The 14279-nt window shown below is 43.8% G+C and overlaps 1 protein-coding gene across 1 annotated transcript in view; it reads left to right on the forward strand.

The window, feature by feature from the left end:
* LOC116401072 (zinc fingers and homeoboxes protein 2-like) overlaps positions 1-14279 on the forward strand; it is a 94727-nt gene that overhangs the window by 70239 nt on the left and 10209 nt on the right. Inside the window, exon 3 of the mRNA XM_031879292.1 lies at positions 8910-12227. Coding sequence (XP_031735152.1) covers positions 9247-12227 — 2981 coding nt within the window. The 5' untranslated portion in view covers positions 8910-9246. The remainder of the gene's footprint in view (positions 1-8909; positions 12228-14279) is intronic.

Consider the following 14279-nt stretch of genomic DNA (forward strand, 5'->3'; position numbering starts at 1 on the left):
CCCCCCCCCCCCCCCCCCTCACGTGGAAAGGGTGTGTGTGTGTGTCATTTTTATTATCATGCACCGGCGCACAAAAGTTTGACTTGTCTAAATGTCGACAGAGAGCTGATGAAGATAAAAAGACATCCAGTCGTCATTTTAATCCCACGGCAGCAGATTTATAAAGTCAGATGTAAACAATGGTGATTGTGAACGTGGAAGAATTTCTTTGTTGTTTTCTGAAGAGTGAAGCCGCTGCTTCATGTGTTAAAGCTGCATTCTCTCTAGTGTCCACCAGGGGGCGACTCCTCTGGTTGTATAGAAGTCTATGAGAAAATGACTCTACTTCTCTCTTGATTTATTACCTCAGTAAACATTGTAAACATGAGTTTATGGTCTCAATCTCTAGTTTCAAGTCTTCTTCAATACAGCATGATGTTCATTTAGCGGGGCGATTGTGGCTAAGTGGATAGCAGGGCCGTCTTTCAATCAGAGGGTCGGCGGTTCAATCTCCGGCTCCGCTAGTCGCATGTCGATGTGTCCTTGAGCAAGACACTTAACCCCAAAATTGCTCCCGTAGCTGTGCCTACGGTGTAGAAATGTGATAGACTCTGAATTGTAAGTCGCTTTGGATAAAAGCGTCTGCTAAATGAGTATAATGTAATGTAGTAACTTATGGTCCATTTAGAGTCAAACAGACCATAAAGCAGGGGATGCTTTAGGGCGGGGCTACATGGTGATTGACAGGTCTCTACCAGAGACGTATACAGCGTCTCTACGTCTTGTTTTACTTCATGACTTAACTGTAACATTTTGTTCGCCTATAAATGTCAGCATTCAGTGATACTGAGCTGCACCCTCTCGGGTTACTCGTGGTTGCAAAAAAACAAGATGGCCAAGGCCGAAACCAAGCTGATTCCTGCCGAAAACCAAGATGGCGACTGCAAAAACCAAGTAAAAATATTGAAAAATATCTAAGTAATGTCAAACAGTCCAAAACCTAAAGATATTTAATTTAAAGTGCAATAAAAACACATTGGATGGGACTGAACCAGAGAATTTCTGGAAAAACTACTCAATATATTCATCAATTATTAAAAGAATTGGGGACTCATTTTTTGTTAATCATTTCAGCTCAAATATAAAGTATTTCTGTTAATGTAAAAAGAGTAATATTGCCTTTTAAAATGACTAAAGCTGCTAAATATAATGCTATAAATTCTGTTAAACACCATAAAGATTGCTCTGGTGACGTGAAGTCAGCGCTTATGGAACGAGGAGTGGGTGAACGATAAAGACGGCGGCGGCGGTGGGATTGAATAGATTGATTGATGTCGTTCACATTCAGCTCTGCAGACTCAACCTTGAGATGCACGGTGGTACAAGAGTCTGCCTACAACACGACGCTGGGAGCATCGCTCCAATTATCCAGCCAATCACCCGGAACCTAAAAACTCTCTCTTCCTCTCTCTCTCTCTCTATCTCTCTCTCTCCTTCTCTCTCTCTCTCTCTCTCTATCTCTCTCTCTCGCTCTCTCTCTCTCTATCTCTCTCTCTCTCTCTCAAGGTTCTCTGCCAATGAAAAGCCAGCTTTGTTCTCATGAGCATATTGAATTGCCTCACAAGATCCATCAGTCATTTAGCTCTGCTGCTCTCCGCTGCCATTTAACACTTCCAAGTTATCTAATGTTTAAAGTACCATTTGGCCTTCAGTCTGTGGTTTCCCAACGTGGGGTGCCAGGACCCACTCGGGGTCTTCGGAGGGCTTCCAGAGGGTCCGCAGTGTTCAATGCTGCTGTTGTGTGACTGTGAAAAGTTTCTACACACTGAATACATTTACAGGGAACTTCTGAACTGATTTCCTGTCTTACCTGGAAATTTAAGTTATGGCCAAATATATTTTTATTATTATTTTTATTTAATGTTGTTTTCCAGAACGGTTGCCAGGTTTTGATAAATTGGCAACGAATTCTTGGTCTTTGGTTGCCATCAGCGGCGACCACCACACCTTTTAACTTGTAAAATATAGGGACAGCTAAAAGCTAAATGACATTTTTAATATGTGTTGCTTTAGTCGTAGTCAAATACTGCTGTTAGAGTCGTAGCTAGAACCAGACAACGGTGCATGTGCTGTTGATCTGTGACTATAAATGGATACCATATTTTGCAATCAAAAGTTCACCTGCAACCACTTTTCAGAAGTTAGTGTTGAGCCCTGAAATGGAACAAAACAAAAATGTTAGCAAACATTTAACCATAAAAATAATGATAATAATAAATCAAACAATTCAACAATACAAAACAATCAACTGAGCAACATCAACAAGGATGTACGTATGTTTTCATGAATACGTTTAATATCAGCCTCGTATTACACTTCAGAAATGCACAATGCCACGTGGTTAAAGTTTTGAAACGATTTGTTCAGTTTAGACAAAAAAACTACTCGCTACATCCTAACGCAACATCCTAACGCAACATCCTAACGCTACATCCTAACGCAACATCCTGACGCAACATCCTGACGCAACATCCTGACGCAACATCCTGACGCAACATCCTGACGCAACATCCTGACGCAACATCCTGACGCTACATCCTGACGCAACATCCTGACGCAACATCCTGACGCTACATCCTGACGCTACATCCTGACGCAACATTCTAACATTGTAACCTGACATCGGAACATAACAACACAATGTAACAATGTAACAAGCATAGAAAATAACAACCACCCTTAGCTGACTTTGTTTGCATAACATTACATAACAAGTGGAAAGTCAACTTTTACATTTGGTTTCACACGGGACACGACTAGTCTCCTGTGTTTGTCTCACTCGTCCACCAGCACTAAGTGGTCTTCCTCGCTTGTTAGACCAGTTTTTATACCACTTAACTTTCAGTAACACCCGGTCAATAGAGTAACTCACTTGCTCTCCCCGAATTTTCATTTCTGATGAAATAATGTGTTCTCATGATACTTGGGTAAAGTGTCTGATTGTGTCTGTATCACAGAGACCTGTTTAGAGCTCTGTGACGATGGATTATCTTTCAGGAGAGAAAGATTGTTTCTGTCTTTAATTTCAGTCCCATGTCAGTAATTCCTACAGACTGCAGTTAAAACATCCAGGCCTCTTTCCCCCTCTAAAAGATCCCAGCTAAAATATCCTGAGGTAAAACTACTCATGACGCCCCTTCTGTAGGGTTCGCAGAACTCTTATATAACACGAGTGAGATTTGGGATCTCTATAAGCTTAAGAGGAAGCTGCTGGAAATAGCACCGGCACTCTCGGAAGAGCTGGGTCATACTGCCAGCTGTGTTAATGATGCATTAGCACCACGAGGTGCCTACACAAAGGCATCCTTTGATCAATCATTTAGCATCCCTACGCACACTTATATTCAAACAGCGACACACACACACACACATGGAGATGGCAGTTCGTGCTGCATGAGGACGTTGGGCCTCGAGGAGGGGCGGCATGAGGACGCCAAAAACCAGGACGCTTTTAGTTTCCAAACGTCTCATAGCCGTCAGTCGTTGCTTTAGTCGTTTCATTTACATGTTATCTTTTTACCCAGGAGGCTGTGCGGTGAGAGCAGTTGTTGGGGTCCAAAGTCAGGGCCTTCATGGAGGCTCGTCAGGCGTTTCATGGTTTGAAATCTGTAGGTTTAGTATCGGCACTGCAGGGTACAAGAGATGAACAACTGGATACAAGAGTCCAAACTGAAGCAGACTTGCGGGTCCCTAATGGCCATTTAAGAGTGTCAGTCAATGACGGTATAAAACAACCGACAACATTGTTAATCCCAGTCATACATGAGCACATAAACATGTAGGCTGAGGGGGTCCAGTAGCAGGCAAGATTTGCCGTGGACAGACGGACACTCACGCACACAAACTTTTGAATGCATAATCTCCTGGTAGAGATAACAAAGCTTGGTAAAAAATAAAGATAGAACAGGTCAGAGAACTGATTTGAACTGTTTTGGATCGGTTTGTTCCTGTAAGTTGGTGTTTGTGGGGTCAGATCTGTGAGCGTTTGGTTGCAGGATGAGTTATTGAGCCACCCTACTTCAGATCCCACCGGGGTGGTGTGGAACTTGTTTTTTAGCGACTTCTTTTCTGTGCCGAAACATTCGGTCGTCTGTCTCCCCGAGAGTCCCCGTCCCCTTCCAGTTTGCCCTTGCTCCAGTAAAAACGTCTTTAACCCCTCCTATTAGCACACTTGGCGCCTTCAGATCTTCCTCTCGTCCTCCCAATTTGTCATTTCATTTCCCAAGATATCTCCTCATTACCTTCTTTTTCAGGCTTCCTCCTCGACACCCTTTTGTCTCCGGTTTGCCCTTGGTCGCCTCGACATGCAGACTGAATTGCCTAAAATGCCGTCAGATAAATGGATGGACGAGATAGATATTTTTGCTGTAAGTCTGATGGTTTTCTTCGCCCTTGATGGAGGAGAAAGTGTGATATGTTCGACGCTGTAAAAACCTGCAGTGAACTCTGCCTCACCCGGGCCGATCCACTCCGGTTACTCCGGTGTCACTTTCACCGGGAGAGTTCTGGTGTCCCATCCGGGTCTGAATTTGGTTTTTAGGAGGATTTGGAATAGGAAGGGGGGGGGAATATCCTGAATGTCACTGCTGGCCTTGAAAAATCATATCAGTAGAAGAAGAAAGAAGGGACAAATGTTTGTTTGTTTTCTCAACTCATCCGCCTCTTCTTACAATTTGCAAATCAGTGTTGTCACGGCTGCAGAGTTATTTATTTTTTTCCGACATAATTACGGAGCGCTACCGCGCTCTGAACAATCCCCTGTACACAAATACTGTACAAGTAATTACAAGGATTCGTGGAGGCGAGCTGAGCCTGACAAAGAAATGGGACGCAGCCAAGCGGCATATGACTCCTACCCCCCCACCTTCGTCAGAAGTTGGCCCGGAGTCCTCGAGGCCGATCCAGTGATGCAGCGAAACATGACAGTGTTGTGTGTGTTTTTGTTTTTTCTTCCTTTCTTTTTCTGGCGCTGCTTTCCTCGCCGTGAAAAACGCTTCGGCCTGCAGCTCCGTCTGCAGCTCTTCTGTTCCGTCGTCCGGTCTGTTTTAGAGTCTCTTGTTTCCTTCCATCTCTCTTTCTGTTGGGCTCTTTTCTGTTTTTACCTCCTACACTCTCTCGGCCTTTTTCCCTTTTCCTGTCGATCGGCGCTCCTTTCTTCTCTTTTTCTTCATCTCCTACTCGCTCATCTCCCTCCACCTCTTCCTATAGATGTGCCCTCCTCTCCTCTCTCCTCCCACACTCTTTTCTTTTTTCCTCTTGTTTTATCTCTCTTTTCCCACCTCACCTCTGGCAGCAGCTGGGTCTCTGGCAAAAGTATTTTTAAGCAAACCGGCATGTACAGAAGTAGAAAACAACAATGGAAATTCACATTATTTGTTGAGATTTGGGTTAGAATTTAAGCTCCAGGCAGCGATTATATTACTATCTACAAATAAAAGTCTAATTTGACTCCTTTAAAGAGCAACTTAACACCAGTTATACGCCTCCACAACTTATTCAGAATCTGTCTCTTCAACCATTACGACTTCAGGCAAGAGTGTAACTCTGGTTCTACGAGTTCGGGCTGACCGCCAGAGACGGTGTGTAAGACCGTGGGTTTAGTACCATCTGTGGAGGAATTAAATAAACCCACAGAGTTAATGTATGTTTTTAATGTCTTGATGGGAGGCGCTACACTTATTGGCTAGTATTTTGAGGGGCTTCAAGTACAAAACGTAATCTGTTTGGTGGTCTGGAGGACAGCACTACTGGATAAAGTGCAGCTGTATTAAAAAAGCTATATTAGAAAAGTGATTCCACTTTTGTTAAAAGTAACTCTAAATTGCTTTGTTTTAGTCTCACTAGCCCCACAATATTAAATTTACAGTCATACAACAACAAAAGTCGGACAGCCTCCTTTTTTCAGCAAATATTTGGCATTTTGACTTCTACTGTAGGGTAAAGTAGAAAAACAATACCTGGGCCAATACAACAACAATAATAAGAGTTAAGTACCAAAACAATAATCTATTTATAGATTGTATTTCATTGAATATAAACCCTTTTTTCCATTTGACAAAGTACCAGTTCTGTGTCAAAGTGACACCCTGATGTGATGTCATCGGGGTCATGTATTCTATCAGAAGGTCTGGTGTTAGAAACAGATGTTAGGAAAAGAAGGCAACAAGATGATATTGAGTTGCATTATGGGAAATGTAGGATTTGGGGTTCATGGAGATTTGACCCATCTAAGGAATACAATCTGTCCCTTGTGGATGTGCAACTAAACCGCCGGACTGATCCTTTAAACGAAGAACTAAAGTCTTAAGTTGGAAAAGTTTTTTCATTCAAATGAGGAAGTAACAAACTGAAGGAAACACTTGATGCCAACTTTCCGTACTTGACAGTTTTCCGTAGCTCGATGCTATGGTCTGGAGGTCTTGAGGTCTGGAGGTCTGGAGGTCCTCTTGTTTCCTGGTAACGACCTGAACTTGGACCTGAGTTGGGTCAAAAACCCAAATCATATGCAGACAAAATCAGGTTGTTGCTGGTTCTTTGGGAGCTAAACGCAGAGTGTGAGCTGTGAAATGCAGCTTTCTTTCTTTCTTTCTTTCTATATTTGGGTTGTTTTAATTGTCCTCACGTCTATCCGGATCGGGTTCGACTGACTTTGGTTCCCTCTTTGAACGGGGGTTGGTTCTCAATAAGTATTCATGTTCAATATCCCCACAATAAATCACTTAAACAATCATTTTTATACCTGCTGAGGAAAATCTCATTAGTTGAAGGACGCAGTAAACAGCGATGTAAATGCATTAGATTTATAATAACATAGGATTAGTTCAGTCTCATTGCACAGCGCAACAATTCAAACAGGACTCTGGATACTTGTGCGGCCATAAAAACTGGTCTCCTGTGCAGGCGGCGAGGAGCTGATCAAGGCTGTGAGAGCATGAAATATGTCCAACATTAAGTGACACTGGGGACAGATAACAGCTTGCCCGATACTAATTAAGTGTTGAAAAACCTCTCCATTTTTCTGGCAAATGTGTTTTGGTTTTTGTCCCCCAAAATGATTGAGACACCTTTTTTCAAAAGACTCTGCAGATATAAAATGCACCAAAAACACCTCATTTTGTCTTATTAGCTTTTGTGATATTTCCGTTTCTGTCAAATGTAAATGCTTTTGATTCTCTCTCTATTTTCTGCCTCTTTAAACTGTTGTCCCTCTCTCGTCCTCCCTCTTTATGTTTCTCTCTTTTCTTTCTTTCCTCTGTCTTCTCTCTCTTTCTGTCTGCCAGGCCATGGCCTAGTTAAAGCGTCTTCTGCTTTGTGTGCCTTCTCTTTCATCAGCTCGGAAGTTTTTTTACATTCTCCCTCTTTATCTCCGATTCTCTTTTTTTATAAATCGCTTTTACCTGCGTTTGTCCTTCTTTTATTATCACCATTTCATCCCTCTCTTCCCGTATTTATTTATACCTGTTCTTCCCCCTTTTCTCTCTCTCTCTCTCTCTCTATCTCTCTCATTCTCTCTCTCTGTCTCTCTCTCTCTATCTCTCTCATTCTCTCTCTCTGTCTCTCTATCTCTGTCTCTCTCTCTTTCTCTCTCTCTGTCTGTCTCTCTATCTCTGTCTCTCTCTGTCTCTCTGTCTCTCTGTCTCTGTCTCGCTCTGTCTCTCTCTCTCTTCTGTTGTTAACCTCTCTCTCTCTCTTCCATTGTGTGGATGATAGCTGTCAGGAGATCTCATCACTGAGTCTCTCTTATTACATGATTACGGGGTAATTATCCTGTGAAGTTGTCTTTGCCCGAATCTATGAAAGACACTTAATGTCTTTTTAATGGGGTTTGGAGACTTTTCTTTGGAAGGGGGGCGGTCTTTTGTAGTTGCAGTGGACTCTTCAGTTTATTGCGTCCACATGTGTTTGGCCTGGAACGCCGTGTCCTGATTAAGTGGCACTTGGATTCAGCGTAATTTGCTGTGAGTTTGTCAGTGAGACTGTCTTATCTTATTTATTTTACTTCTGGCCGTTGGATTTGTCAGAAAACGCTGTCGTCTGCCAGCGTCTGATGAAGCTCCTGTGATATTTAGGACGAACACCGACACGGAGACCTGGCGTGGACTTCAGAGACGAGGGCGTGCGAGCAAAAACTTCACGTTGTGTAACAACCACAACAGCCCCAGATGGTTTATTTACGATAAACAATCACTTTATCAATATCTCATATGTGCTGTCCAGGCAGCAACCTTTAAACAGCTCTATAAGCAAATTATAATGCATTATAAGTATGTTTCTAATTAATTATAGACATTATAGAAAGTGTTAACAATAATAATTTTTAGGAAACAGTGTTGCATATACTGTTTTGTCAAACTTACTTCAAAATGTAACTTTTCAGGGGTTTTAAGTTTGCTGCTTCGTAACCAACTTCCTTTCTTTGGAGGAGCCTTTGATCCAAAGCTCATAATAGTACAAGACTGCTTATATTTTCAGTACAAGTGACCCAAGCAGGAATAAAAAATCTCTGTTGATGTTTCTGTGTTTTATCCTTGGTCTCGTGTTGATCTCACATCTTTTAAATAAATGGAACCAAAAGCGTAGTTTGCCTGTTTACAAAAGTGAAAATTATCTCCTTTTTTTTACACTTCTGTCTTTGCCCATCATGCATATTTCTCGTTCTTTGTCTTATTCTGGGTGAATGCAGCACATCACTTCACACACAAACAAATATCAACATGACTCCTCTCTATGTTTTTCCTAACATGTATTTTTCTCTGCTTTTAGTCTTTCCCCAAGTGGCTGCAGTGCAGCTCACTGAGCACAAACAATATTAACATGTAATTTTCTCTCTCTCTCTCTCTCTCTCTCTCTCCCTTTGTGTCTCTGCGCAGCTTGAGAGTCGCTGCCGTCTGTGATGCCCTCCCATGACGTCCAGGTCGGTAGCTGACACTGCCAGTGTGCGGGAGACGCCACTGCACAACTGGTCCTGGGCCGGCACCGTCAGCCGGTTATCGCCCTCCCTCTTGCAGGCTGGAGACTCCGCCCACCTACCAGTATCCACAACCATCAGCTCCGATCCATCTTCAGTAAGTCCCTTTCAGAAACCGACACGCTGACGTCCTCAGCCAGCACCAGCAGAAGCAGCAGCCAAAAACCGCAGTATCTTCAACGCGATCAGCAACACCAGCACCACCATTATCACCACCACCACCACCAGCAGCAACCATCATGTCCAGTCGTAGAAAGTCCTCCACCCCCTGCATGGTCCGGGTCGTCAGGGACCTGCCTGAAGAGCAGGACGACCCTGAGGAGGTAATGGACATGGAAATACCGGCGGACAACGACGCGACAGAAAAAGAACAATCAGAATCATCTGAATCTGCAGGAAAGAGTCAAGATCCCCAGCAGGATAATTCAGAGAATCCAGACCAGCAGACGTTTCAAAAACCAGTGGAGAACCACAATCCTGAGCCATCAGAACAAGAGGAGCAGTCGGGTGAGAAAGATCAACCTCCTGTCATTGAAGATGAGGAAGCCACAGAGGAGAAGGACAAGGAAGACGTTGACTCTGACCCGGTGTCCCGGAAAAAGCAGCCCAGAGGCTACGAGTGCAAATACTGCCCATTTTCAACGCAGAACCTGAATGAATTTAAAGAGCACGTGGACTCTAGCCACCCCAACGTCATTCTTAATCCGATGTACCTCTGCGCTGTCTGCAACTTCAACACCAAGAAGTTCGACTCGCTCACAGAGCACAACGAGAGCCAGCACCCGGGCGAGACAAACTTCAAGTTCAAGAGGATAAAAAGGAACAATCAGACTATCTTAGAGCAGACAATCGAAGGCAAGGACAATTCAGTTGAATGTGAAGTGACGAATGAACGGGGCGAAGGCAACTGCAGCTCTGTGTTTCCAGCTTGCATATCAACCACAGTGAAAACCCCGAACAATATCCAGACGCTCTATCAAGGGAGCGAATTAAAAAGCCAGCGGGACGGCCTGTTCCAGAATAATCAAATCACAGCGGTGAACATCAACGGAACGGTCATCATCCCTGAACCCACCATCCTCCAAGGGCTCTCCCACGTCGCCCCGATGCTCCAGCGCCCACCCAACTTCAACTCTGTACCAAAAATAGCTGTTCCCTTGAACACCACCAAATATAACCCTTCTTTAGACGACAACTTGACGTTGATCACCTCCTTTAACAAGTTTCCTTACCCGACGCACGCCGAGCTGTCGTGGCTGACGGCTGCCTCCAAGCACCCGGAGGACCAGATCAAAGTCTGGTTCACCACCCAGCGGCTTAAGCAAGGCATCACCTGGTCCCCGGAGGAGGTGGAGGAAGCCAGGAAGAAAATGTTCAACGGCTCCATCCCTCCTGCACATCACACGTTCACCGTCCTGCCTACAACTGCCTTCTCTCAGCCGTCTGCCAAATCCTCCCAGCAGACCTTTGTCCACACTACCGTCGGGCATGCAAGTCATGTGCGGACAACCGTGTCCAATGGGTTGAGTTTAGTCGCCGCCACAAACTCTCCCGCTGGAGTTGCAATTAGCTCCGGCCCGTCCCTTAAACGATCCATGCCGACGTACCTGACGACGGTGTTCGGCCCGGAGTCCAAACGGCCCATCATGGCAGTCGCTCCCCATTCCGGCGACGCTAAAGACAGGGGCCTCATGGCTCCTCCGCCCCCTCCTCCCCCAAAAGACCGCCTCCCAATGGCTCCGCCTCCTGTTCCCATGGAGATGAAGAGACCTGTAGCACTTCCTCTGGTCACCACAGAGATGAGGAGGCTATCCGCTGCTGTGCCTTTAATGCCGCCGCCATCGTCGTCGTCCTCGATGTCTTTGTTGTCCAAAGGGAAGATTCTCTCAACGTTAGGAAACCCCAAAACAAAATCGGTGGTGTCGCTGCCCCCCTTAGTCTTTCCAGAGTCTTTAACAAGACCAATGATAGTACCCCCGCCTATCTTTGCTCCGCCATTTAAAAACTCATTACTTTTTCCTCTTAACTCGCCCATCACTTCCAAAGAGAAGCACCCGAATATCCACGCTTTGCCAGCTGCTGATCTCAAGCTGCCAAACTCCCCACCACCTGTTGCCCCACAAATAAGGAGGCCAACCATTATCCAGTCCATTCGCGCTCCGGCCAAAGCCCCGACCCAGATTTCAGGGTTCCCTTTGGATAGCAGGAAACTAAAAGAGCAACAAGGGGTGGAGGTGAAAGCCTATTACCCCAGAGGAGATAAGGTACTCACTCCTCTGGCAGAGGCCAACGGGACATCTCGCATGGATGGCAAATGGTTCCACGATCAAACCGCACTTGCTCACAACAATGGGGTCCAACATTTTGACGGATTGCAAGCGGCGCTGAAACCGGACTTTCATCAGAAGTCCTCGGTGCTGACCCAGTTCCCTTTGCTGGAGAGGATGAAAGGAAAGACGGCGGAACAGCTGAAGATCTTGGAGGAGAACTTCCTGAGGAACAGCTTTCCCACACTCAGCGATGTGGACAATCTGGCGGGCACCACCCGGCTGTCTCGCCAGGAAATCCACAGCTGGTTTGTGGAGCGTCGTGCACTACGCGACAACCTGGAACAAGCCCTTCTCAACTCCATGGGCACTAAGAGGATGGGCGCTGGTGGCATTGCGGCCATCGCCAAGAAACGACTACATCAGCAGCAACAGCAACACCAAACTCTACAGCTGAATGGGATTCACAAGCCAAGCACTGGTGTGGGCCATCTCAAAAGCCCTCTTCCACCTTCTTCCACCCTGCCTATAATCGCCACCTCCGTCCCCAACCCGAATTCCTGCTCAGTGCCTCCAGACAGCCGATCCCTGGCGCTCCTCATGGACGATTTTGCTCAAACGCGGTGGCCTTCCCCTGAGGAGTTCAGCCAACTGGAGGGTCGGACGGGACGCGCCGAACTCGCCCGCTGGTTCAACGACAACCGGCTGCAGAGCGGCGGCCTGGAGCTGGCAGAACTTTTTCACAACAACGGAGTGAATGGAGGACAGGGGCCGCTTGTGTGCTCTCCCAAAAATGCTGCCCCCGGCATCCTCCAGCGCTGTCAGGAAGGAGCCCTGACAAACAACAACGGCAGTAAGGTGTTGGAGGTTGAGTTGGGCTGGCTAATGGAGCAGCGCGCCAACAGCCTGTGCAGTCAACAGCAGGATGAACTCCAAGACCGGTTGTCTGGCAGGTACTGTATTAACATAAATATTGAAAGTTGTGCACGTACATGTATTTTCTTTTACTGTTCAAACCGTCTTGCAGTGGCATTGGTGAGGGCGTTTGAGATTTGAGTGAGAAACAATCATCTTCCACTATAAGTTTTACTTTATCCATTAAGAAGACCGAAGAACAACTTCAACCCCCAATATTTCATCCACATATGTACACAGATTTTAGCTTTTAGATTTAATATTATTTAATTCAATAACAGAATAAATATATAAAATCCAAGTGGTGCATTGCAGATTTAAAGATGAATATTTTAAAATTAAATAAACCATGAATACAATTAAATTGTTTTAAATTTGAATTAATTTTCTTCAAAATGAACTGAGGTGGTCAAACCCATATTTTTCATTTTCATGGTCCTGGTAGTCTACCAGGTTACTGCTATATATCTTGTTCTTTTCAACGAGTCGTCAATTTCAGTTATAAATCCCCAAATTGCCTGAAAGCCTTTTATAATCTGAACAGGATACAGCCTCCTCCGTCCTTTGGTTCTTTACGCTCTGACACCTTCTGTGGAGAACAGCGAGACCAAAACAAATTTCCGCCTCCTTGTGTTGTTGTTGTTTTTCTAGTTGCCACATTAACATTGTTTTCAGGACATTAACCCACAAATAGACGAGACTCTATTCAGTCTTCCAGGGGCTTGGGAGATCTTTGGCTAAATAATGCAGCCATTACGTTGGAAACCAATATCTCCACAATAATTTGGGCAAGAGTTTTATTCTCCCCACGAGTCAGTTTTGGCTTTTGGAAAGCACCACAGTATGAAGCTGCACCGACAGCACATTGAAATCCTTCTGCTTCCTGTTGGTTTTTTAAACTCAGTGCTCAACACTGTGATGCACAGACAACTAACAATGAACGAGACAACACGAGTCATTGTTGCTGCTTATTGACAGTAAATGCAGTGAAAATATACTGAAAGCTGAAGAAGAAAAGGCTCTGTTCACCTCTCATATTAGTTAAAAGTAGAGCTGATAATCAATTCATCTTTAAAGTATATTAATGCGAAAATGGAAGAAAATTCAGTTTTCAGCCTCTCAAATAGAGATTTTTGGCATTTTTTCATATATTTTTCCTGCATATCACATTAAAGTGAATAACTTTGTGTATGGGACCAAACCAGACATTGTTCTCTATTTTCTGACATTTTATGGACCAACCGATTTATCGAATAATCTCTAAAATAATCTGCAGATTAATTGATAATGAGAATAATTATTATTTGCTGGCGAGTTATTAAGGGAGATCTTCTTATTTCACAAAGTAAAACTTTAATTATTTGTTGCCTAAATTGAAACCCGGGACGTTTGAGTCACTATTTGTGACTCAGTCCCAGACATGAAGACCTCCTTCAGAATTTAATTATTTTTGATTATTAATTTCTCCTCATTATAATTAAAAAATGATGTCCCACTTCTGACCCACTTGTGTTTAATCTGATTGAGGAACTCAGTCGTCTGAATATCGAATAATTGATTGACAGTCCTGTGATTCTGAAAAACAAATATTGTCAAAAAAACAAGTTTATTTGACAGATTTTTTTTCTTTCTTTCTATCTTAAAAATAACTCAGTGGCAGATATTTAATATCTCAACTTCACTGTTTGTCTCGTGTTGGACAGAAAGACGATTCTTAACCAATAGATTGATGTCAAAAGTGATGAAATATATTTAATAAATGTAAATGTTCCGTATTGATTTCATCTCCTGACAGAATATGTCTTTTAATTTAGAATATCTAAATTTGTTTAACACAGAGAATTCCCTTTAATATTTACATGAAGACAAAAGTTTTATACGACGTTGGTGTTTAAATACGACTTTAAAAAATAACTAATCGTTCAGAAGTAAGATCAGCAAAACTCTAACATGCATTAAAATTAAATATATATAAGAGCTGTGAAAACAGCATTTTTCATCAAAAAGAAGAACATCGTCGACAAAATATTAAAGCCAAGTATGTATATATGTGTGTGTATACATATATATACACACACACACACACACAC

This window comes from Anarrhichthys ocellatus, unplaced genomic scaffold, assembly GCF_004355925.1.
Source record: "Anarrhichthys ocellatus isolate YVR2014 unplaced genomic scaffold, GSC_Weel_1.0 scaffold242, whole genome shotgun sequence".
Classification (NCBI taxonomy): domain Eukaryota; kingdom Metazoa; phylum Chordata; class Actinopteri; order Perciformes; family Anarhichadidae; genus Anarrhichthys; species Anarrhichthys ocellatus.